General features: G+C 37.8%; 1 protein-coding gene across 5 annotated transcripts in view; it reads right to left on the bottom strand.

Moving 5' to 3' along the window:
* MYO16 (myosin XVI) overlaps nucleotides 1-26,860 on the bottom strand; it is a 411,384-nt gene that overhangs the window by 70,888 nt on the left and 313,636 nt on the right. For all 5 annotated transcript variants that reach the window (XM_075424696.1, XM_075424706.1, XM_075424665.1 and 2 more), the window contains 4 exons: nucleotides 25,756-25,831; nucleotides 22,083-22,258; nucleotides 17,518-17,598; nucleotides 17,081-17,286 (listed from right to left, as the gene is read on the bottom strand). In XM_075424696.1, the coding sequence (XP_075280811.1) occupies nucleotides 17,081-17,286; nucleotides 17,518-17,598; nucleotides 22,083-22,258; nucleotides 25,756-25,831 (539 nt within the window). The remainder of the gene's footprint in view (nucleotides 1-17,080; nucleotides 17,287-17,517; nucleotides 17,599-22,082; nucleotides 22,259-25,755; nucleotides 25,832-26,860) is intronic.

Genomic DNA, 26,860 nt, shown 5'->3' with positions numbered 1-26,860 from the left:
ATACCCTGTTTTTCCCCAATCTTGAAAGTCTCTGAAATTCCATCTCACTATCCTAGAAGTCTAATCAGAGTTCACAATTCCCTTCTACTTCTTAAAGCAAGCTGCATCTTAGAAAAAGAGAACAGGCTAATGGCTGTTGTAGCAGAGAAAGAGCTAACTATGGAAATTTCACTTCCCATTTCTGCCACAAACTTCTGCAAATAAAGCAAGTCATTTGGAAGATGATCTACCTCTCCATATGCTAGCCACTGAAAAGTTACAGCCCTAGTCTGAGTTAGTAATCTAGTTCTCCCAGCAGTCTGTGAATCTAGATATTTCCATAGGGTGACTTGTTTTATGCATCCTAGACATTTTTCTTAAAATGAGAAGAGATTGCCCTCTGGAGGTGTTTTTCTCTGCTGACCATAGATGGACTCAGAAGAGAAGTCCAGGCCGGATGCTTGCATTTTGGGTGGCTGAGAAGAATCTCACCCTTAGGTCTACCTCTCTGGCTGACTTACTCATCTGCAGAGTAATAACCGAGGGACTAACAAAACTTCCTTAGTTCTCCTATCTATCTTGTTCAAACATGCTGGCACCTAGGAGGGAAAAGCATCCTGCTTAATGATACTGCCCTGGTATCACCATCTTCCATCTCAGGTCAATCACTTTAATCTTGTATAGTGTTGCTTAAAGAAAAACAACAAAGAATGTGTGGCTATTTTTCAGCCACAATAGTTCGCTGATTCAATTCTCAGCCCAGTTGTGCAAATACTAGTGTTTACACTAGAGAAGTAATGGGAATGGGTAAGTGGGAATGAACAGACCACACCTGCTGGTGGCAGCCCAAATTTGTCCTGGACACAGGTGGTGGTGTAATCATAAGCATATTTGATTTTTTTGTATCTTTTTTTAAATGAGTTGAAATATTTAAACTTCATTTTATTTTGGTTTTTTTTTTTGGGGAGACAACCTAACACCCATAGGCTTGACTTACGGACTTTTTTGTAATTTAAACTTGCGATTACCGTCAGTAAAAAATTGTATTAAAAAGGAAGAAAAACAAAATTGACAATAAACTAAGACATACAATAGAAATAAAAACTTATAAGTGATGCATTATTAACAAAATGCAAAATGACATATCTTTAGTGTATCAAATACTTTCTACTGTGAACTGAGCTTTTGTTACGATGTAGACACAATAATTTAATGCCCTGTTAAATTTAACCCCTTTATGATCTCAAGAATAGCAAAAGAACTGCCTATTTTTCAAATTTACTGTATCACAGAAAATAGTAATAAAAATACTGAATTTATGGTGCAGGCTTGTACAGATAAACTTGAGTCACTTGAAGACTACATGGCTTGCTTCTGGAGAAATGTAATCTCAAGAGTGCTTGAAACTTTTCCTTACCAGAGAACTATTCCCCCACCACTGCAGCCTTGGTTCACTCTGAAGTGAATCAACAAACCCAATTAAATATCAGGCTTTTTCTCATTGACAGGTCATACATTTTGCCCCAAGTAAATAATGCAGAGTGTATTTGTAAGGCTTTAGAGAGGATCCTGAGGAATCCTGTAGCATACTTAGTGCTCCCTTGCTAAACAAGTCTTTAATCAGGTAAAAAACACTTCTGCTAAACTTGGATGAGTTAGCTGTCTATACTTTCTCAAGAGTCAGCAGAAGGCACTGTTCAGGTGTCATATACCCTACTCTAATATCAATGCTTAAAAAACGTCAGATGAGTTGTGCACTGTAAGACCCCCATTTCTTTCCATTGAGTACAGTCTATGCTCTTGACTCCAGCATAGACATCTAATATTAGACAAAGTGAGTCCCTCTCCTAGTCAAGTCAACCAGCTGACAAAAAGCAGTATTTCATGGTCTAGCCAGAGCAACTCATTCACTAATGGATCGAATCCAAAATATAAAACAGGGCGATTTAAAGGATTCAATTGAATCAAGACCCCTCCGCCGCCACGTCAAGACTAATGTAGTGTTGATCAGGAAATAAATGCAAGTCGTCTTTGTGTGCATCCCCCTTCCAGCTACAAGTTGAGACAGTGAACGGGGGGGGGGGGGGGGGGGGGGGGCTCGGGGACGCTTTCCCCAGCGCCTCTCCATAAGAAATCAGAGAGAGAGAAGCTCTGTTTTCCCCAGCTTTGTACTTATCACCTTTCTTGTCCTAACTTGTCATTTTTACACATCTAAACAGAAGAAAGAGCTTTTGGCTAGACAGTCTAGCACTGTGAGCATGTACAGACTGGTCAGGATCCTCCGGTGCTGCAGAAGCTGTTCTCTGACCTCTCTTCCTTTACTTCCGAATCGTTTTTTTTGTTTGTTTGGACTAGATACTGCTGCCAGTACCTTCAGGTAGCTTGTGAATATGGAAAACTCAGTTCTCTTGGCTCTTCACAGATAAGGATGTTATCTGATCATTTTCTCCCTCACTGCCCTAAGTGCACAGCTGACAAGATCCAGCAAGCTGTTTTTCCCTGAGACAGAATATTCCCGAGTTCAGGTTATGGCAGAGTAACCCACAGTAATATTCTCAGGCTCAGCACGCTATTTGATTTACACGGAGTGTGCACAAATAGGCTGTAGGGCTGTACTCCCAGTTCTGTATGCACAGCAAATCTTTAAGCACTGGAATAAACACCACACACTCAGTTTCAATAGCACATCAGCATGATAGAAGATACTAATGGAAAGAACAGGGCAAGTACAAAAGGCACAAAAACAAGCAGCTCCAAATCAACAGCTGAAAGAAACCACACAGATGTCCTTGAACTGAAGCCTCAGAACTTTGCTTGTTTGTTTGTTTGTTTGTTTGCTATTCTTTTTCTCAGTTCTCTCTCTTGTCCAGCTCAGAAAGAAAGAGCAAAAATGACAAAGTCAGAGGTAGCTGCCAACTGCATTCCAATGTCCTCAGTAAGAGGACAGCTTCTACCACCAGAACTCACATCTTTCCTGAAAGCAACTCCTTCTCTCCACGTCTTTGTCTCGCTATTTAAAAAACAAAAATAATATATGGCTGGCATGTAACTGCTTTATAGGAGTGCTAAGTAATGTAGTTTTAAGTTTGAAATATCCAAACACAACTTATGCAAGGAAAAATAATCAGTCTTGCCAGTGTAATTCATTATGTTGCAGTTCCATTTTCTCTTTCTTTTGTTTACTACAATGCAATCTGTTTGCCAAGGTAAAATGGCATGCTTCAGTAAAATCTATTCAAAAGGCAGTGAATAAAAGAAGGCAATCAAAATTAACTTGTATCTTCTATTTCTGCTGGAAGAAATGTAAAAATTGTCATCACAAAAGAGTAAAACCAGGTTGTGCTGTCTTGCTAAGTTCTCTTTTCTCCCTTTCTAAACTTGCTGTCTTCTTCCTTTGACAACCAGTAACAGATTGATGTATTATTATGTCTGTGAAGTATGTGAAAGAGATGGACTTTGTTTGCAAAACTTGTCACTATGTGCTCATAACTCAGGATTTTAAGTTTTGTTTGTTTGGATTTGGGGAGGATAGGGAGAATGGGCTAGGCATAGTTTGTATTTGAAAAATCTATCATGTGAGAGCTGAAACATCTAGAGGACCTACCTACTGAAGAGATAAATCTATTTTTTTTAAGAGAAAAAAAAAAAGGATGTCTGGAAAATTTTCAAGTAATAGAAACCTTATAAAAGCAGTCAGCAGCAAATTGGACAGAATTTTGATTAATGTTAGGTGTATATAATGGATGCATGCTTCTTCCACTTCCCTGTGTTATGCTCTTTCTTTTCTTGAAGGAATAACCTAATTATTTTTGAAATATGAGGAACATGGGAAATTCCAGATAATTAGAAAAGGGGAAATAGATTATTATCATTTCCAAGACAAAAAAAAAAAAAGTGACTCTGCCAATCTCTGTACAGTATATATGAGATAAATATCTCATTATGCAGCATAAATATTAACAACCAAAGGAGGTATTCAAAATTTTTGGGAGAATAAATCTTTCGATGTGGTAAACAAAAAGATGCCTTTATAAATAACAAAATGCAGCAGACAAACAGACTGCATTTTGGGCTTATTTTATAGGAGTACAAATACATAGTATAAGCAGACTATAAGGTTCACCTTTATATGAAACACATTTTGCGTGGAGGCTGCTTCATACAGACTTACAGAAATAACTCGTATTGGTGTATAAGTGAGCAAGAAGTACAATTTGCCTGATAGACTGGAAACAATGAATAAGTATATATGGCAACGAACCAAAACTTTAGAGTATCTGCCTACCTTACCTATGTTAGCTTTTTAAATACCCTAACTGATACCAAGCAACACAGGATTAACGGCTAGATCTGCAGACCAATAAGAATTAAAGGGAGAAAATAAAATCAGAGTCATTCTGGAAAAACTGCAAGCCAGTTTTATTCTCTCTGGGTTAATCTGTCACACAGAAATTTGCTGACAGAAAGAAATTTGCATTAGGTTTTGCCACACTTAATCTTTTCTAGATATCTGAATTTCAATTTCTGGAGAGAAGAAATAACAAAGATATGTGTGTCTTAATCCTACAATATTTATTCATATACTTGATGTAATTAAGCAGGGGCTTCCTCACCTCAGAAAATGTGTCAGCAGAATAATAAATAGAATATAAATTATAGTTCAGCTCTTGGGATTAGTGGATTCAGCTATGCAAATAAAAAATGAATTCACAACATCTGCTAAAGATTTGCATTACAATAGTTTTGCATCATCTTACTTAAAGCTGACATTCCCATTCCATCTTGATAAAGGAATGTAAAAATATATTTATTTAAGAAATCGGCAAAAATGACACTTGAACTCAGAAATATGCTAGCATCAAACAGACAAGCAGTCCTATTACCTGAACACTTGCCTCTTACTCTGTAAATGTTTACATTTGCCTCACAACAGGTAGGCCTTCTCCACAGCTAGCTGCCTCTTCACGCTTGGGCACTCCACAAACATGTGCACAGAGCAATAAAATGCTTCACTGTACGCAGAATATACATCCTGTAGAACAAATTTAACTTTCTTTATCAACCTGCTAATTTGATTCTCTGTAGCACAGAGGTGACGTAGGTCTGGTGTGTAATGAAGCTAGCTTCCCTTCTCCACAGACATAGCCATGTGAAAATAGGGCGTCAAAATTACAAAGTCATCCTGTGAAACTAAAAGGTCTGAAAACACAGAAAATCAAAAGATACCCTCTTTTGTTTTAAGAGAGACCAGAATAAAGGAATGCCTGGGAGTAGGAGTCAAAAGGTGACTGAACAGATGGGTGAATTTTTGCCCTTTCCTACCACAAAGAAAAAAACCTGCCCAGTGAGTCTGAGCCACTGAGGCTATCAGCAATTAGAAGATGTCTTCTGCATCCCTTTAAGATCATACTACAAGGCAAGATTTTTGACAACTGTCATAGCAACCTGCACCTGGCCTCCGGGAAACTTGCTGCTGGGCCTCACCAGCAGGCCAGCTATGAGTAGGTCAAGATGGAAAGTCATCCTTCAAGTGGCACAGGGCAAGGTCATGACTGCTGGTCTACAGCTCTGCAGGCACAGCAGTGGGCATAATATTGCAAGGGGGTGAAATTACGACGAGACTTTGAAATGGTATTCAGAGAAGGACATTTTTAGGCCCACTTCCCATTTCAGTGTTTGGAAGTCTGGAATCAAATGCCTGAAAAAACTTCAAACAGGTTGTGTAAAGCAAAGTGACATACGATTTTTTCTGAAAAATACACAAGGCGTTTTCAGAAACGTGATGCTATACTGAGTTGAAACACCAAAGTGGGCTTATACACCTTCCCACTGGGTGTCCTGGAGGGGTTGCTACTTCATTGGCTCATTGTTTCCCAAGAAAGCATGTCCCAGCTCGCTTGGAAATATACTGAGATAGATATATACTACAGAAGCAGAAAGCAAAACCAGAGTAAAGTGGAAAAATTGTTGTTAAAGGGAAATAGGATTGATTTTGATGTTCCACCTAGATAATTCTTTATTCCTTGCTTTTGTTTTTTCTCTTCTGTGCAACCTTGACTTAGCCAAAGAGGAATAGAAATACTTAAAATCCTTCCCGCAATGGTCACTACTAGGTCAGACAAGGTGTACTGGGATTATGGGGAAGGTTTTCAGGATCTTCTTAAACCATACAGGCAAAATAGCTTCTCTGGAAGATCATCTCTCTCTTTGCTCTCTTCCGTGGGAGCTTCCCTTGCGCCCTCTGAATCCTGTGAGTAGTATCGGTCCTGGTAACAGGGAGCTTTGGCTCTGACTTGTGTAATGGTTAGACAAAATGTACACAATCAACACTTTTCAAGATAGGTTAAGGCTGCTCCCTTGGCGTACTATATCAATACTTGACCAGATTCTGCTGAGGAGTATAGCACACTTACTGTGGAGTACAGCAGGAGTAATTCTGCTGAAACTGATGATGTCAAATTAATGCTATGTTGGTCCAAGAAAAAAAGCAAAGTAAGATCCAGTGATTAAGGTATGTAAACGGATTTTATGTGCATGCTCACACAGGTTTTTGTGTTTGCTCTCAGATGTCACCAGTATTAACTGCCTCCTATTCTTCAGTCTGACCAGGAAATCTAGCTTTAGGAGGTCTCATTCCAGCTTCTTCTGCTGAAGATTAAATGGTTGTAAGGAATAGCAAGACGTGGATAAAGAAAAAAACGGTGCCATGAATGTCTGAGTTGAGTGGAAAGAATTTAACAGCTGCAGAATCACAGAAAGAAAAAACAGCAGGAGAGTCACAGTCACTTTTGAGTGTGGGGCAGCTGGACTGCATTTATACAAGTCCTACGAGCAGAGAAAAAAGCAGTCAAGAGCAACTAATTATATTTTCTAGGCACTGAAAGCACACAGTTACATTTAATTAATCAATGAATACAAAGGAATTATTTTAAAACTATACAGTAAAATTAATTTACCCATGTTATAATTTGCACTTTAATTAGATAATTCAAAGTTCCTGCATAGTGCCATTAGCATAAACTAATACGTTGCATACTTACTTCTTTAAAATGTTTATTTTACAGATAGGCTGTTTGTATTCATTTAAGTGGTCTATTATTTTAATAGGCATTTCCTTAAAAGGGTTTCAATGTACAAGGGTTAGTGAAGATATTAGCGGTTGGTAATATTTTCTTTTAACAGGTTTATTTCTACGGCAGGCATTTAACTGAATTTCTTACTACCGTATATAAATCTATGTCCATTATCTTTGTCATTATGTGATGTCAGCAAATTATGAAATACTCAATAATTATTTTCGTTCAAACATCAATGTTCTGAAATCATTTAATGTTATTAGCTGCTTGTTATGGGCACAGAGAACTCAGTTAGCTTGTGAGATATGGGTCAGGAACTTTCAATATTTGCATTTGTACACAAATATAGTTTTCTCTGGTTTTATAATCCAGTCTTTTAGATGGAATCCAGTACTGTGGTAGGTATTTTACTACTCTGTGGGAACATTTCTGCACGTCTAGAAAGAGCACCAGCTTTTAAATTCACAGATGTAAAACACGCATAGATATTAAAAGGATATCACAGAGTAACAGGGTTATTCAGTGATTTAATAAATGTTTAGTTAACCCTGAAAGATGAGAAATGTCAAATGCCAGTGAAAACTGAATGTCAGTCCAGAGGTACCAAGGGTGGTGCTTAACTGTGGAAATGAAATAAACATTTTAAAATTTCACAGATCCTTCCTTAAATTAAAAGAAGACCACTGGAACTGCTGAAAGAGTTCAGTCAGAAATATGTTTGTGTGTGTTGGATAGATTTAGCATTGTCTAAGAAAATGAACCTTGCTAGGAAAAAAAATGGAGAAGAAAAAAGGGCAGAAAAATACCTTGCATACCCATAGCTGTGGAGGAGAACAATACCTTGAGATTTTTATTACCTAATTACATCCTTCCGCTCAAGGGACCCCTTTTCATGTCGATCCTGCAGAACTCTAAAGTACATGACAGACATGAATAATTCAGCTGACTTCAGCAGAATGACACAAGCGTTTACACCCATTTATAATCGCTTTAGTAAATGAGGGTTGCACTGTGAAACTCAGAACACGCCCAGTAAACAATGCTGATAATAATTTTTGCCTTCTAAATATAGAATAAAGCTAGATGTCTGACTTAACACTGAAAATTCCAGTCAAAATAGAAATTTTATCTTCCCTTATACTCATTTGTGCACTGTCGGTAAGCCCCAGAAACACAAACTGCTTTATCATTCTCATAGTCCAACTCTGTGACATGTAACATAACGACTGATATTTTCTGCGGGCTAGAAAACTGATGACACCATGGTATAGCTTCAAGAGCTGCTTCTGTTTCAACTCTAAATTGTTGTTCTCTGTTTTTTGTTGGAGCCTGTTGTAAACCTTTAGTGCTGTCCCTTTTCATAGATGAGAGCTAGACTGAAACTGAAATACATGCAAAAATGAAGAAACGTGAAATAAGTCAGTTAACTCATATCCTAAAAATGACCATTTTTCTCTACACACTATAAATGAAGTCCAGGCTAACTAGTTGAGTGCCCATAGGTATCTAAAATTATCTAGTATATTTCTTGTCTTTTGAGTATTAAAGAGGACCTAAGGGGAAGAATGGAGAAAATAAGCCAAACAGCTACAAAGAAACACCTAATGGGGGTAAACCAGAATATTCTATTGTAACATATTTAATCTGTTCATAATATGAACAGGCCAGCTACTATCATTATACTATCACATTGTACAAATATATGTCAAATGTCTTACAGCCTCTATAAGACGTGCCTACATCTAGGCAACTTCCAGGTGATGTACACCAATTCTAATATATGTGGAGTGCCAGGGACAATGTCAGTGCACTCTGGCTTCTGGTCATCCCTTAAAGAACAATAATCCCGTACATCAGCAAGTTTTCACAAAGGATTAGTAATTTAGAATAAATCTCAGATTGCTGTAAATTATTCCAAACTGGGCCCCACTATCAGAAAAGTTGGCAAAGGAAAAAAAAAAAAAAAAACAAACCAAAAACAATCAGGGGAAGAAGAAGTAAGAGGGGAATTTTGGAGTGACGGCATTTGTCTTCCCAAGTAACCATTACACATGATGGAGCCCTGCTTTCCTGGAAACGGCTAAACACTTGCCTGATGATGGGAAGTAGAGAATGAATCCCTCATTTTTCTTTGCTTGTACATGCAGCTTTTGTTTTCCTTATTAAACTGTTTTTGTCTCAACCCATCAATTTTTTGTCCATCTGATTCTCTCCTACACCCCACTGGGGAGGAGTGAGTGAGTGGTTGTGTGGGGCTGAGCTGCCCACCAGGATTAATCCACAACACCTCCTTACAGAACGTGATGATTACAAAAACTGCCAAAGACATCATCATTTTAAAAATCACGGTTTTAAACTTTGTGGATGACCTCCATTCTTCACAGCAAATTAGTCATTACCATGTTTACGAATTTGGGCTTAAGGTGCCCTCAAAACTAATGACTTCAAAATACTTCCTTTACTCACCTTTTCTTGCATTCTAAAAGAAAGACAAACAAGAATGATTATGCTCAGTCAGAAATACCACTTCCAGCTCTAGGTCTGAAGCAGCAAACTACACAATGGTGAGACTGCCATTTGGTATAAATTGATATCATTACACCTACTTTAATGGAATATTGCTTTTTAACACAAGTCAGATAATGTCTTGCTCTCCTTGCAAGGATTTAAGGTATCATGGCACATATCAATCCCCTGCTCTATGAGAAGACTGATGATATTATTGTATAGCAGACAAAAAAGCTGAAAGGGCCAGTGTGATGACCTATCACTTTGCAATCTACCCAGTGCATCATTCTCACTAACGCCCTGCCTAACTCACTCATGAGACTCTGAAATGTTTTGCCGCACTTTTTAAATTCACAACTGAAATATTATAGAATATTATAAGTTCCCTGCTTTCAAGAGGTAAAAAAGATAAAGGAAAGACAGAGAGAAAAAAAACCATCAAAAAGCTTCTGGACAAAGGGAGTTCAGATATGCCATGATGAGTCCCACACAAGATCCACAGACATAAACAACACATCTGTGCAATACAGCATCAGCTAATAGTACAAATTTGATCAAAAGCTTACAATAGTTATTAATAATGGCTTTATGCCAGTTGCAGGATAGAAGCTATTTGACAAAGCAATGACATTGGCATGAACATAAACTTTCCTGAGAAAAAATGCATCTCCTCAGAATGACCTCCAAGCAAAGTCGATTGTCTGGATGACAGTAACAATGAAGTGCTCTGAAGCCATTTTTGACCTAAAATCCACTATTAGAGCATTTCAGTATCAATGAACGTTACCCTGAGTAGAACTTCAGATTTCAGGATCTGGAGTTCAGCGCAACTTCTAAGAATTTCATCTAAGAAGAACTTCACACTGAAATCAGAGGAAAGCCTGTAATTAAAACAGGCTTCGAATACACTTTTTCACCCACACTGCTATGATTATCATAAGAATCCATTATCATTGTGTTCCATATCTTCCTTCGTAATATTTCCTATTAAAATGGATGTTTTGCCATCTTTTTAAGTTATGTTAAAACAAAAAAATCATCAGAATGTTAAAAACATTAAAATCTTAGAGATTCTTTATTTTTAATTGACTCCATACAGCTTGCATGTTGTACTTCAGATATTTTAAAATATTCTGTCCATAGAGGAGAATAAAGTTAGCCTTGGCAAAGAAGAAGGAGGCAGAGGAAGGAGAAGAGGGGAAGAAGAGGAAGAAGGTGTTCTAATACTGTACCTCCAAACCTGCACCAGACACTGTCTTACCAGTTAGCGCAAACAACTACTTCTAAACTAAGCTGCACGTTTGCACATGCATAGTAAAACTAACGAGTAAATTGATGCAAACTGCCAGGGGAGGCTAACACAGATGTCTTATTCCAGGACCTGTGCAACTGGACCTTGCCGTCTCCATCACTAAGCAGTGTCCCAGATGCAAGAAATGTGTGTGATGTGAACCTCAGTCTCTAAGGCAGTAGTTTATAAATTTTTCCTTGACCAAGGGAACTAAAATGCAGGCAGAGCAAACCATGGGGTATCGTTCAGCAACCTGGTGAACCACATTAAAGAAGAAAGAGAGAGAAAAAATTAATTTTAATTTATAATCCAATGCACAGAACACTAACAGTAGCGGACTGTTGGTAGGGTAGGACGGTACCAAAATAAAATTGTTCAGAATGAGCAAAACAGAGCATCTTACTGCCTCATTTTTACCCGAACATTCCTGAACAGCTGTATTCTTGTACTTCACTGAACAAGAAATATAAGCTCACCTCATTACTCTGGATGGATTCTCGATCACTATCATTATTTTTAAAAATTTATATTCCAAATGGCTTTTACGTGTCTTCCTTGAGCACCAAGTGAGGTGAATGACACGAAAGTCAGCCAGGATCCATTTTATTAATTGATGCAAAGAGATTAGGTTCTAGATATTAAGCTTGTACAACCAGGCTCTGTCTGTGCCCCAGAGAGTTTCTGAGACCTATTGCTCTACACTGGTAATAGACCATACACCGATACTTACTTTCTTGCCATTGCCCCAAATAGCAAAAACATAACAAATTACTATGTTTCTGCTAAAGTGCTTTTTGTATCTCTTGGGTGGAATTATCCTCATTTTAAATAAGATATCAAAATGCTAAAAGCTGGGAAGAAACAACTGTCTGCAGACACTTCCTATTTCCATGGTTATTCTACTCTTTTCTTTCTTCCAGGAAAAGGATATTTGAGGATACTTTACTTATGTGTACAATTTGGGCTGCAAATTGGAAACTTTGAACTCTTCACAAGATTGTTTGTGCCATTGCCTTGACATAAAAGTAAAGCTAGAATTTTAAAATCTATCCCACTGAGAACGATTCTGAAGATACTAATGCAAAATATATAGGCAAACTTTTCCAGGAGTCTAAAATGCATGTTACACAAGGCTTTCTATTTTAAAGATCAGGTAAAAACTGATTTCTGCCTCTCTACTCAAAGAGCTTTAGAAATTGAGCCAACACTGCAGGCAAATTCAGCAGAAACACTGCAGCTGGAGCTGGCAAATCCGCTGAAATCACATATTTCATAATTATATTGGCGCTGCCTGTTTTTACAGCATTTAATAGCATCTGACCTTATTAATTCCCATTTTTATTATATATTCATTGACAGTAACTGTCACAGCTTCCACTTAAGAACCAGAATTTCCACAAGATTTCTCTTCTGATCAACGAACTTCAGTGATTGAGGGCTTCACCTAGCAGCTGTCAACTTTTACTTTGATTATACAGAAGCAGAACCAGTAAATCCAAAAGGGCAGCAACAGAAATAATGATTAAGCTTTGTAGCCCAGGAAGAAATGCTCTTGAAAAATATGACCTTTCCTTAGCTACTGCCTTTCTTTAGCCATCGCAAGAGTTCAAATGTGACTCATGAATATATGCTGGAAACCATTCATATTAATCCCTAATTAGATATTAATATAAATTTATTCAAATTCATCCAATTAAGGAAGCAATGCTATTGTCTACATTACTGGTTTACCGACATTCTATCCCTTCACCACAAAGGCCCCTAATTCAAACATTCTGTCTTTTTATTAGCCAGCAAAGAAAAGATTTTTAATTTTTTCATTAATTATTTTTTTTTTAACTCTGACCACATTAGCTATATGATAAGGGAGACCCTAAAACTAAATGCACGAAAACTGCAGGGAGGGTGGAGGAAGGTGGAAATCCACCGTTTTTTGGGAATTCAAGTCGGGATCAGGGCCACAGATTCTCTTTGATTTTGCACAGTGCTTTCAGACCTACCATTAATATCCTTTACTTCTCAAGCCAGGTAAGCCCGGGAGAACTGCACAGTACGTTCAGCTCTAGAAACATAAGATTTCCGTATATCACTACTGTAAAACACTTCACAGCTGAGCTAAGCCAAGCTGTGAACCACACAGCTGCATTCACTGAAACATCCATTCAGGACTCCAAGGCACAAACTGAAGGCGAAAATCTTACAGTTGTGGGTGAACCTCCCACAGGCATCCGCCTGGGGATACATTTTGCTGCCTCTAAGTCTTGTCATTCTTGGATTGATAGTTCGTAGAGTCACACTTATCAACTATATCAGGATAGTAGAATATCCTGTGTTTACATCTGTAGGCCTATTCTCCCTTTGGGGCCACACAGTCAATTGCTAGTTAGCATGACTTAAATCGTGAGGCAACCCTCTTCTTCAAAAGAGAAAACCTGCGTGAAAATCAAGAGTCCTTACTAGTATTTAGTATTTACAAATAAAGACACAGCAGAGCACGACAGTATAAAGCAACAATTACTTGCATTTCCATTTCTTACAAGACATTCAAGAAATAAAGTTTAGGCTAAACTCATTAGTCTCAGGTGCACCCATCATTGAGTTCAGACATGGAAACTGTTTAGTTTTTCTTTCTCCCTCTGTGTTTTTCTGTTATCAGCTGTCAAGGTCTTTCTCCCAAATAATGGGGATTAATTTCTCTGCCCCCCCCTGGGGCAAGCCATGGGGAGGCTAGACTTTTTCAGTCCAGTAACAGCACTCGATAAGAGCATTCACTTGTTTACAGCTTCCCACAGTGAATAAAGAACAATTCCTTCATCTTGCCCTGTGTTTTATAATTTTTCTGCCCAACCCAGTATAATATTAAACAAATGCTCTTGCTCCCTACTAAAAAAAAAAAAAAAAAACCAAAAACAAAAATGAAGATAAAAGAAATCATCCTCATTCACTGTGATAGAAACTGTATTTTATCCCTGGGCTTCTGAGTATGATGGCTCCTTCCGAATGTGAAAATACCACAGAAAGTGGAGGCCCTATCCACTGGTATGTATTTCTGTACTTGAATGTAATCAGCAAGCCTTCATTATCTTTCAGATCCTACTCCTGCTCATGATGCTTCTTTAATTATGAGGTTTTAACTAAGCCTCTAACTATCCATCTCTGCCTAGCGTAATAGCTTTTCTGTTTGTTTTTTTTCTTCTCTTCTTGGTGCCAGGATAGCTTAGAATGGAGTCTGTTCACACAAACACCAGTATCTTTATGGCCTGTCATGATCACTACTTTTCATAACTGATATTTTATATTTTACTTGTTTGTATGTTATTTGTACTGGTTTGGGATTAGGAACCCTAAATAAAAAGTTGATGTCATTTTTTCCCTCTTTTGCCACTTGAAGAATAATGACCAGTACCTCAGAGAGAGAGGTTTAGACTCCTGTGCTGCGTCCTGACTGTTCTGCAAGAAGCAGCTCTTGGAAAGCCATCGCACTCAGTAGCTCAGTGTCTGCGTTCAAAGTCTGCCCGAAAGCGCACCAGTGCAACCACTGCTGCCCACCTAGCGGCTGGAAATCACAGACCATTCTGAACCACGTGAGAAGTAGAAGAGTCACAGTGGAGGAAAAACAATTGCAGGGATAGAGAAGATACTACTTTCCCAAGTATTAGAACACTAGAAATACCAGTTTGACACCAAAGGAAACAAAGCATTGAAAGGTGAGAAAGTCTATCAACTTCAAGTCTATAAGCATGTACAGAAATCTGACAAAAATAATTTCTCACTTCATTCAGTGAATAGCAGGACAAGACCAGAGTCCAAATTTACAAGAATTTACCAGACATTGTCAAAACTAATTATCTGGTTTCCAAAACTATCCTGTCCAGTCACTGAGGCAATAGAGATGTACTACAAGTGACAGTTTTTTAGAAGACAATTTGAAAAGTTAGTTCATAATCTCTGAATTCAATAATTCTTCACTCTTTCTTATCTGTAGTCTATGGGCTCAAAAATACAGCATTAAGAACTGATCGTACTTTTGAACTGCAATCTTATACTACCTTTTCTGCTTAAAAATTTTTGTGCTTTTCAGCCAATAACAGAACAAACAGTCACATGCTTGCACTATTTGATATGAAAAGCATTATCCAAATACACTGAATGTGACTATGAAGGTCACACTGAGTAAAGTGAAGTGAGGAATTCACAGGTTCTGCTCTTCAAAGTAAGGTAAGATTTGGCCTGTGTGACAGGAATGGCTACTGTAAAAAGCCTTACAATTCTGATGGTTTCTTGCAGTACGGCTGGGACAAGAGCTCTGTGTTCCTATTTGTACACAAATCTAAAAATCAGTAGTGTCGAGATGGATGCAGTGTGATTATTGCTAACTTCTGAGTAGGTTCAACATATATTCACAGGGAATATTATAAAATGGAGTTCATTTTCAGTGACACCATGCTAACCCCCCCCACTGTTTAATTCAATTTATGTATAATAATACATTTATTAGGACTTGGTGCAAACAAGACGGGCTCAGCTGCAAAGAACCAATAAAGATAATTTATTGTGGAGGAAAAGGGATAAAGATGGATAGTAACAAAACTAGACCACTTTAAAACAACAGCATAAGTGGTGCTGGCATCTTACTGTTGGGTTTTATTGCTATTCTTGTTTTACAATCAACACTGCAAATAAATATTTATTGTGAGACACCAGATGTCCTCTAGACTTTTAGGTAAAAAATTGTCTTTTGGCTATACTTCAAGGAGTGGAGGAAAAATGATTGAAATTATATTTGAATCTTCAAACTTTCTGTCAGAGACATTTTTAAAAAAAGTTTCTCCAAAAAAGACAACATACTGGACTGATGCCTATACTGTTACAGTGAATACACACAGGACCTTTCTCTGGCACTTGACCTTTGTACATATGGTAACTCTTTTTTTATCCTCCAAAAGAGAGCAGCTGCCTCCACACTGCCCACCAGGAATGGTCCCAAGCCTGTCCTAACCCCTAACCTGTGTCTGGGAATCGCAGTAAGAAAAACTAGGTGGCAAGGACCAAATCCCTGCCAGGAACCATTGTAAGGGTTTAACAGTAGAAAAGATTGTGGTTTTGAGCCCAGGTAATAGTCCCTTGAATTGTTCAATTAAGTAATATAAAAACAGCTATACAGAGATTGCCCCTACCACTTCTGAATATGAAAGCAGCCTGCTTTTCTGAATGTCCCATTATTTGCATCTTGTCCTCAACCAGCCTGCAGTTCTGGATTCATGTTGCAGAACGAATATTGTGATAGGACAGAGATGGCTTACTTTTGAAACACGTGGGATTATAAACTCCTATACTCCTGCACTTTTTTAATATTTACTGAATTTCCAGAGAGGATATGATCCTGTCCAAGCAGTAATTTAATATCCACAAATTTTTCCAAGAAGGCATCTGAAAGTTTAGTGTGTAAGTAGCTGATATTCCTGTGCTATTTTTCAGAAGTAAAATAATACATAGGCCAGATCATGACTGCTCGATGTATCAGTCAAGGAGTAGAACATTCAGAGAGGAGGAACATGTGTTGAGTGCATGACGCTGCTAACCAAACATGTCTTGGACAAGAGGTGCTCTTTCTTTGCTGAAGCATTTGAGAATGTAAGTGAGCCAAAACCCCAAAACTCAGTTGGGGACGGGGGAAAAGAGTTTGCCTTCAGCTAGAAGCAGTGACATATATCTTTTTTTCTTTTCACATTAATTAATAATTTCACTCATTTGTAACAATGATAAAAATGGAGTTATGGCATGAACATTAATAACTCATCGCCATGCAGAAACAAATTCTAGCATATGAAATACAAATACTGAACCCATAACACCTCCACTGACAAACTTGAAAAATTAGATTATTTCTCCTTCTACATTTTAATTACTTGGAGAAAACATGCAATGTTTTGTATTTTATAAACCGTATAAATAGCATAAATTATAAAAATATAAATACTTTATGAAGTTGTATTTTTTAAATTGAATAACTTTTGCTGATGATCTTTATAAATACATTTCCACAAAGTTCATGACTCTTTCTATTAAAATATAACAAGTCTACTCCCCTTGCTGGCAGACATGATCTTGCTCTGAAGAAAGTCTGAATGGCTCATCAGCAAAAGAACATTGCAACACCAGAAGGTGACAGAAGGCTTTATACTGCAGGTAACAAAAAGTTTTTATGAAACTTAGAAGAGTTTACCTTGACAAGAAGTCTGTGAAAGAGAGACGTATTGGAAATCCATGTCGTATGATTTTGACCATATCTAGGACACCGATGTACTGCAGTTGAGCAGACACATAAAAATTGTCAAAAGTATCTGGCAGCTTGGAGTTATTAGGCTTTATACAATGAACTGAATGTGGCGTGCAGTTCTGCAGCTTCCCAATAATATCCGTGAGTGATTTCTGTGGGGGAAAAAATCAGTTAGCAATCACTATTGTGTAGCAAAGGCAATTGCTCTACATGTACACTCTTCATAACTTTTTAACATCATTTTCTCAAAAGGTTTGACCTGGCCATGCAAGTGGCTTTCTCAAGCATATGATTTTTCTTTCTTCCATTGCAATCTGTAGAGACCAACCCTGCCTTTAATTTTTTTTTTTTTGTAAATTTCTGTTCAGAAGATGTTCACTGACCCTGAGTTGTATTGCCACAGTGGTTGGGCCCCCTCGTTCCAGTCTTTGAAGAAAAGAGGATGTTCCTTTCTTTTTCAACAGCTGTGAGGGAGAAAAGCACACACACAATACCTTCATCTCAAGATGGCCAGTAAACCTTCATTTTCATTGTTACGCAATCTACTAACAAACATTTATACAAACAGTATGTCATAGACAATGATTTGAGTTTCTGAAAAAATTGGGAAAGTGGATAAATACCCTCAAGTACCTGTAGAGCCATGACTGGAAAGAAAGTTTTGATTTCATAAGCAACTGTATACCATTGGAAGGATAAAATACCTTTTCCAAATAACTGGGCACAGCAATTTAAGTTGCAACTCTATTGCAGAAGCAGGACTTGCACAATTAGTATCCCATACAGTCTGCCTATAACTAGCATAATTCTATAACTCTTTGAAAAGGTTCCTTATGCCTTTGGCAGATGTTTAAGTGAGTACATGTAAGCACAGATAATTAAAAAACCTTGAAGGCAAAACAATAATATTAATAATAAAAAAACTCCTTGCTTCCTGCAAAAGTGAATTCAATCAAGCTTTTTTTCTTTCCTTTTTTAACCCATTTTCAACCATCACAGACATAAATTATCAATAATTTCATATCTCATTAGAACCAACATTGTCTTACACGTTAGAGTTGGGAATGGGGAAGAAATCTATTCTCTGCTGTTCTATGACTTATCTTTGACAGTAAAGTGGCAATTATCTTCCTAAAAGTGGTCTCAGAAATTAGGGGCTTTTGTTAAACTTTCTACAGGAAGGCTGGCAAAATTATTGCATTCTAGGATTTGGCCAAATTCTTGAATTCAAACCTCTGTATCAATGACAGCCTTTCTGCCTCTCACTGTTTTTCATTGCCTTTCTCCAGTCCACTTACCCCATAAACTCCATTTCTATCAAGTTAGCATGTTCTGGCCTACTTCCGTCTTTTTCTAGTTGCATCAAAAAACTGTGTATTTCCTCATCTTGGCCCATTCTAGCCAAACTCCATCAAAAATATTGCACTGCAAGCAACTCTCTACTCACTATGCTAAACTTTGGAGCTCTTTTTTATTTCAAATCTCACTTAAAATAATGCAATGCACTAAGATTTTGAAGGCAAATTCATCCCCAGCTTCAAAACAGAAAAGTAAAAGACATCTGCTTGCTCCAGGTCTCTCATAAAACAAACCCACTAGCATGCCAATGACACTTCTCAGTTAAAGTGTACAAATTAATTGAGGAATATAACTAAAATAGAGCTTTCTCCACTTGACAGATAATGCACTCACCCCTTTCCTCCCAACAGAGTAAGTCACTAGTTCAAGACCATTTCGTGAGTTAGTGGAAGAGCCATGAACAACGCTTTGGATGCTAAAGTTCCTGCCTGCTGTCCTGTGTTGCATACTTCTTCCCATGGGAAAGAAGTGTTTGGTTCAGAATGAGGGAGAGAAAAGAAAGGAAACAAGGCAAAGATAAAAACCAAATTTAATCAGACCTCTGCAAACTTGGACATCTTCATCTATATGTGAAGGAACAAGACTATGTCACTGAAGTTGTACTTCTTTATTACCCTCTAATATACAGCTTTATATTGGAGAGTCTTGTACCTCTAATCTACAGAAAAAAATACATATACTTAACTTTGTATTCTCGGTTAAGAAGTTAAAACCTCCTCCTAAAAAATCTCTTTACCAGCAGAGCATTTAAAAGCTTTAACCAGAAGACATACCAAAAGCTTTGTAATAGATGAGTTCTTCAACTAACAGACAATGAAGCAGTTTTCATAAAGAGAAACAACATAAAGTTAATGGAAAGAAAAGTCTTCTGTTAGTGATGTGCTTTCATGTGACTAGAACTTTGTTGTATGAACTCTGAAACCCACTGATTCTTCCAAAGGAAGCGAGGGAAGGCAACATGGCCAAAGTATGCACTAGGAAAAGATTACAGAAAAACAAAGGAGCAAGAGCTGATGTGAGTAAAAGAGAGTTGTGACAGTGTCAATGAAGGTATGTTCTATTTTATTTGAAAATGTGACACAGTCTTCATAAGTCACAGAGACTTGAGCTGGCATCCCCAAATTCCTATAGCTCCTTATGCACTCCAAAATTCTGGCCAGCTACTAGATCTGCTCATGTGTATCTCAGGATGGATACACTGTTCTCTTGGACCTTACTGCAAGTGGAGTGGTGATTTCAAAGAGGTAGACCATCTTTACCTGTGACAGCATGCTCATAATCAAGGGAAGAGCCATTTCTGGAAAGGTAAATAGGTAGACACATGGCCACACACAGAGAAATCTATAATTATATAACCCAGCAGGTAGCTAGGACTGCAGACGACAAACTGAAAGTGGAGGGGAATCACAACAAACTTCTATCTGGCCTCTGAAAGTGTCTACTTCTCTTCCCTGGATACGGTGGAGTCTAGATGACTACCCATACACAGCAACATGAATACCTTCCATTTTGCGTTTCTCACTGCCTACATTATGATGTATATTACAACTCAAATTTCAGACATAAAAGGAATGCCAGTCTCTGGCTGATAATTCTTGCCTTTATGTCCCTCTTTCTCCTCACTGCACCCTTGCTTTTTTTCTCTCTTTTTGCCTTTAGCCTCAGGATTAACTCCAGTAAAAATGCAGTGATTATGATTTTCCAACATACAGTCATTTTAATTCTGAGTTGACAAGAAAATGTCCCTACATCGCATTTCCAACTACAACAGCAATAACAAAACAACAAACCCAACATTATTCCAGCCCATCACAGTGAATTTCCAAGGCTACACCGGAAAAGGGAAGAAATTGTTTGGGACGGCACAGTTATAGATGTAGGCTTGATCCACAAAAGAATTTAAGCACTTACCTATTTCCAGCTCCTGCATCAGGTGCCTATTCCAAAATAACACGTGTCTCTCTTTTGCCCCTGGAACAACTTATATACCCAAACTTCTGCTTCCGTTCTGCAGGGCAGCACAGCACCTTGCTCCAACTAGACCACCTTAGCGTCTACAAAACTAAGTGGTGTTCTGTCCCACCTGCGCAGCTCTTCTCAAAGCCTACCTTTGAGAAGCCAAGCCATCCTTGTCTCTGTGGGCAGATGAAGGATGAAGTTCTTCCCACCTTCCATCTAATACCTAGAAGTTTAGAGCATTCTCACTGGATCTGGGATTTCTGTCTTAATTTAGCACATTTCCCAAAGGAATTCAAATATGTCTTTGATCTCTCAAGAGTATAACTCCAGGTTAAAAGCTATTCTGGACTGTTCAAAAACCTCGTAGTTTTAGAGATCCCAGCTGTGTGGTGTTTCCCCTTGGCTTGATTAGGCTTCTAACTTCGACATGCTTTTCATACTTACTTCCATGTATGGGACTAGGATCTTTTTCACAGCCTTAGGAGGCTTCCTCTAGGAAGCTGTTACTATAATGGAAAGGCACCTAAAGGCACCTTGTGATGCCTCAGCTGTTTGCTAAATATAGCCTTAAACCAATACCATTCACTTCAACTTCAGTTTTTCCACTGAGATTACTGACAAGAACAGTAGACAGGAATTATGCTACTATCAGCAGGGGGACTATAAGGAAACTCCCATTGCTATTCTATAGATGTACTTGCATGAAGCCTTCCACAATGACACATGAGAGCAAGCTCCTTAATCCCATGACAGAATCAATTTTATGCAGCTGTAAGCCAAAAATAGAACTGTAAGTTTCAAGAAGCCTGGTGAGGCAGCTGATGTAGTGTGAGAACTGCTTGCTTCTTTTCTAGAAGGAGGAATTCCAAAGCTCTGTCAAGAACAGACTCAGCAAATCATGCTATTTCCCGTCAAAAGAGAGATGGCCCATGTGACATAAACAATTAATCTTCTGATAGCCTCCCAAGTTTCCAACTTGTGAATTATTTTTTTTTAAACTTTTTTGGCTGAGTTAGCCAGCAGAAAAAGAGACAAGCTCAGATATGGGGAAAGTACTATTGATTTGAAATTGACTGGGAAAATTTATATGCAAGTGAGCTTTTAAAATAACAATGTTTTCAAAAATGTATAGAGTTGATCTTCATACAAAATCACACAAACTCTCTTTTGCAAACCAGAAATCTCAGGTTAACACAATAACTATACTGAGGGGTTTTTTTCACACTTCCTGTGTCTTAATTTACTTAACTATTTGTCATAAAGTCAGCCAAGGAGACAAAACAAAGAAGTGTTCCTATACTGCCAAAAATCAGTAATATTTCAGCCACTGCTGAGCCCTGGACCAAAAAAAACCATGGAATGATTCAGGCTTGAAGGCACCTCCTCATCTGGCCCAACCTCCTGCTCAGAGAGTCCAAGAAAAAGGTTCTTGAACCAGCATTATTAGTGTTAGTAAATTATAACCTGCTAGTTCTCACTTTTCCGTTACTGTTGATATTAAGCACTAGATTGTTTTTATAGTTTAATGTCTACAGAAAATGAAGCAGAGAACAAGGAGCTTTCAGAAATGACAAAGTAACTAACAAAAATCTTCCAGGAGCAAAGAGCAGAAAGGGTCCTAAATTCTCACCTTGCTGAGCTCTATGTATTTCTTTGCTTCTCCACTTGCACAGGCTACTGACGGTTTTTTACTCAGCAAAGCTGCTTTACACCCTTTGATCTTAAGGGAATGATACGGAGGAACAAGTGATCCAGTTTGTGTCAACTTGGACTGGAACAATTGGTTGATGACTACATTTTCACTGGCTGGGGAAAAAAAGAAGTTAATGTATGAAAATAAAATACAGGTTAGAAAATTACATATATTGTATCTGGAAGCAAAAAGACATACAGTAGGAGACAATTAAATAAGTAAACTTAAAACAAGTGGACAAACCAGTAAGCTATTCTATTATGTTAGTTATCAAAGAGCATTTAATATCTAGGGATGTCAGCCATCAGTAACACTACTTTTAAACATACTCAGGTCCTGCACTGAACAAAATAGGGCAGGAAACAAAACTGTCAGACTATGATCTGTCAAAATATAATTACTTATGTGATAATCTCCTCTGAATTTCATTCCATTACAGACTCCCAATTTATCCATCTATTAAAGCAATAGCAGGAATGCATTCTGCACAACATTTATCTAACGTGTAGTATTTAGAAATGATCAAGGTACCTGGCAGAAATAAACTACAGACACTCACTCCACTAAAGAAAAAGAATTATATAAAATACAATATGGGAAGAGATGAGAAAAAAAAAGGGAAGGTGAAGGACAGAACTGTAGCAAGCTGTGTTCACATTTCTCTACTTCAAGATCACACCTACAAATATTTAAGAAAAAAGACAATGCCATACATATGTTTGATGCAGTGGTGATAATTAGTACAAAACAAATACAATCCCAAGAGGTGTTTTTAAAAATAAAAATCTGAATTTTAAGACAGATACAATACTTTATACTAATTTCAATGAAGTTATCCTTTATGAGGTTATGGTCATGGTCTTTAGGATGAACATGGTAATTGCATGCTGTTTGTACTGCCACAGCACCTATAAGTATTAGAAACCTATTATGTGATACATCCTTAATCATCCTCAATTTTTATGATTTTTTTTTAAGAACTAACAAACTGGCATTATGATCACACCCACCATGTAAATAAAACAAACAAAAACCCAGAAAGATGAATGGTATAAGCATCATAAATAATGTCATTAGGTTTAGCATAGCAGGTGAAAATCCCCAGCTGGCTCTTTATTAGCTGTGTAAAGATATATTCGGTAGATGCTCAGATGCAATAGATGTGTTTCCCTTTTTCTGTCAAGATTACTATTCCTTACTTAACAGGAATAATAAAATTATGAGGATAGTAAAGCAGATACTTGAAACAAATTCAGCACAATCAGCAGACATAGTAAACCTCCATATTTTTAAAATATAATAAATGTAATAAGTAGCATTAGGAAAGACATTAAAATCATGTTCTTCAAATTAAAAGAGGTAAAACCTATGTCAATAGTGTCTCTTGATTTATTTGTTGGACAGGTACGCTCAACATTCTTACACACACATGCAAATTACTTTAATGTTGTTAATGTATTTAAAAGTTTTCATCAAGGAGACTAAATTCAATGAGATTCAAAGGAAGCATGCACTTGAGGTATACATCCACATAATGTATGAAACTGACCGTAAAGGAAATATGTCACTGACACTCAATAGGTTATAAGCCTAAGTCACTTAAAAAAGAAGGAACATAACCCTTAAATGACTTACATACTTGTAAATACGCTGCCTTCTGAATTTTTCCATTAAATAGAACTGTTTTATTATGACTTCTTAACTATATATACACTCACTCTCAGCATCTCTGTCGGCGATGTGGACAGTGGGATTGAGTGCACCCTCAGCAAGTCTGCCGACAACACCAAGCTGTGATGTGGCTGACATGCTGGAGGGAAGGGATGCCATTCAGAGGGACCTTGACATGCTGGAGAGATGGTTGCGTGTGACCCTCATGAAATTCAACAAGGCCAAGTGCAACGTCCTGCACCAGGTTTGGGGCAATCCCAAGCACAAACACAGGCTGGGGAGAGAATGGATTGAGAGCAGCCCTGCCGAGAAGGACTTGGGGTGCTGGGGGATGAAAAGCTGGACATGAGCCACCAATGCGCGCTCGCAGCCCAGAAGGCCAACCATATCCTGGGCTGCATCAAAAGAAGCATGGACAGCAGGGCGAGGGAGGTGATTCTGCCCCTCTGCTCCACTCTGGTGAGACCCCACCTGGAGTAGTGCGTCCAGCTCTGGAGCCCTCAGCACAGGAAAGACATGGATCTATTGGAGTGGGTCCAGAGGAGGCCACAAAAACCATCAGAGGGCTGGAGGACCTCTCCTGTGAGGAAAGGGGGCTGTTCAGCTTGGAGAAGAGAAGGCTCCAGGGAGACCTTATTGCGGCTTTTCAGTATTTAATAAGGGCCTACAAGAAAGCTGGAGAGTGACTTTTTACAGGACAAAGGGTAATGGTTTTAAACTTAAAAAGGGTAAATTTGGATTACATATAAGGAAACAATTCTTTGCAGGGAGGGTGGTGAAACACTGGCACAGGTTGCCCAGAGAAGCTGTGGCTGCCCCCTGCCTGGCAGTGTTCAAGGCCAGGCTGGATGGAGCTCTGAGCAGCCTGGTCTAGTGGAAGATGTCCCTGCCCATGGCACAGGGGTTGGAACTAGATGATCTTCCAGTCCAAACCATTCTGTGATTCTATGATATCAAACATTTTACATCTAACCCAATCCTATGTTCCTCCCCTTTAACAGCTGCATAGTTGTTTGCACAAAATATCACTGAAACTGCAAATGCAGACTATGCGAAAGAATGGAAGAATGCTCGCTCTTGTACAGCGTACTGGAAATTGCCATACCTTCCCACAGTTTTTGGCTGGTTACCATGTAAATTCCAAGTAATGAGAACTGGAATGTCTCTAAAACTATAATCAATAGGATTATGTTGAAGATCAATTCTTCCATGTCTTTCTTCACGCTTAATGTACACTGTTTGCCTTTAAAATGCATCAATTATTTTACTAGAGAATTTAGACAATTTCACATTAAAATTGCTAAAAATCAATACATTGTAACAGTGGGGCTGATTTGGAAGACAAATATGACCTCCAAAAGACCTCTATTTCTATGGAAAGAAATGATAGAGCTTTTTAACAATTTAATTATGAACGATTAATTAATAAACTGGGATGCATTATTATTAGGGATAATTATATAATATGCACATGGAAACATATTTAGTTTTGTATTTCAGTGGACATTTGTATCTATTCACTGAAAAAAATAAGAAAACTCACAAGTTCCTGTTTTTAGAAAGGTAGTCAAGCAGTGAAGCTCATCCTACTGCAATGTCTATGATTTTGGGAGCCTTATTTCCTTTCCCTTTTTTCTGCGGTTTATTTTTGTTTTATTTAATACTCAATGATTTCTTCAAGTCATAGTCATCTATCACACTATACCTTCTTGTTCTTTACATCACATTACCAATATGCTTTATGTTAATGAATTCTAAAACCTTTCTAAGTTAAAGCAAATTTCAAACAATGTGTACATACTTCAAAAAGATGAGGGTGATTTTTTTTACTGGAAATAAAATATATATAAATTTCTCTTAAAACTAAAATGAAAATTTAAGTCAAGTGATAATGTCTTGATTTCTAACAACAACAGCAACCACAAAACCATTTACTTACTTTTCATTACAAATACGAGATTTTGTGAAAGGGAATCTTTATTTTTTTCTATCGCACCAGCAATTTCATAAGTAACCTATAATAAAATATTGTGACATCATTAGTAATCACCAATGCATCTTTTAAAACTTTTACAGCAGTAGAAATGAAGCTATGTGGTTTTTTTCCACTCAACAGTAAAGGCTGGCACCAGGTAGTGTCTTTTGTTCCTTTCTTAGTGCAACAATACTAACTAGCAGAACTGGTTGTTGAACATTGCGTGTCTCAGCAAGTATACAGAAATTTCATCACACTGATTCCAAAACATTCCCACAATGCAAGACTGAATCAAATGTGTAGTGTAGAGCAGAAGACAGTGACCTAAGCATCACTTTCCCTGTAGGATAAGCAAGTTGCTCCAGCACAGATCTCCTTGTCAATGGGAAACTGTCCACACTGACCATGACAAAACTCTCAAGAAACAATTTGAGTTCAAACTTCACACAAGTTCCAGCCGTTTACACATCCTTTGGAGGCAAGTTCAGTCTATAGGTTATGTAAAAATCCCATTTAGCTTTCTAACAACTAGGTACATAAGGATTTTGGATTAGTTGGCCTGATGTTGTCATTTCAAGAACAGACAGTCGCCGTGTCACTCCATCTGTCATCTGACTGCAGATAAACTCTAACACATGTGGTGGGTGCTTTGAGAAGTGAGCAAAACAGAAGGCTCTAGCCAGAATTCCTGAGGGTACATCGAAAATGAAGACATTGAGCCCATCCCAGGCAGCACTAAAACAAAAAAGCAGTCACTGAGCCCAGGCTTATTTTTTGGCTTTTTTTGTTTTGGTTTTTTTTTTCAGTTTTATGGGGATGGAAGACTAATAACTAGTTAATTTGCAGGCTTTAGATATAAACCACTCCAGCTTGCATGGTAGTAGAACCCAAAGGGATTTTTTAAGGTAAAAAGGAAGAAAATTATAGGTTGTAGTACCTCCAGGGTTAGGCAGATACTTAATGGCAACTTCTTAGAATACAGTTTGGTTTTATTTACCTTGGGATCATGTTTCTATCTAAAGCTTTTTTTAAATTTTTTATTGGATCTACATCCTAATCCCCTTAGATA

This window comes from Opisthocomus hoazin, chromosome 1, assembly GCF_030867145.1.
Source record: "Opisthocomus hoazin isolate bOpiHoa1 chromosome 1, bOpiHoa1.hap1, whole genome shotgun sequence".
NCBI lineage: Eukaryota > Metazoa > Chordata > Aves > Opisthocomiformes > Opisthocomidae > Opisthocomus > Opisthocomus hoazin.
This window is presented reverse-complemented; position numbering and strand designations above follow the sequence as displayed.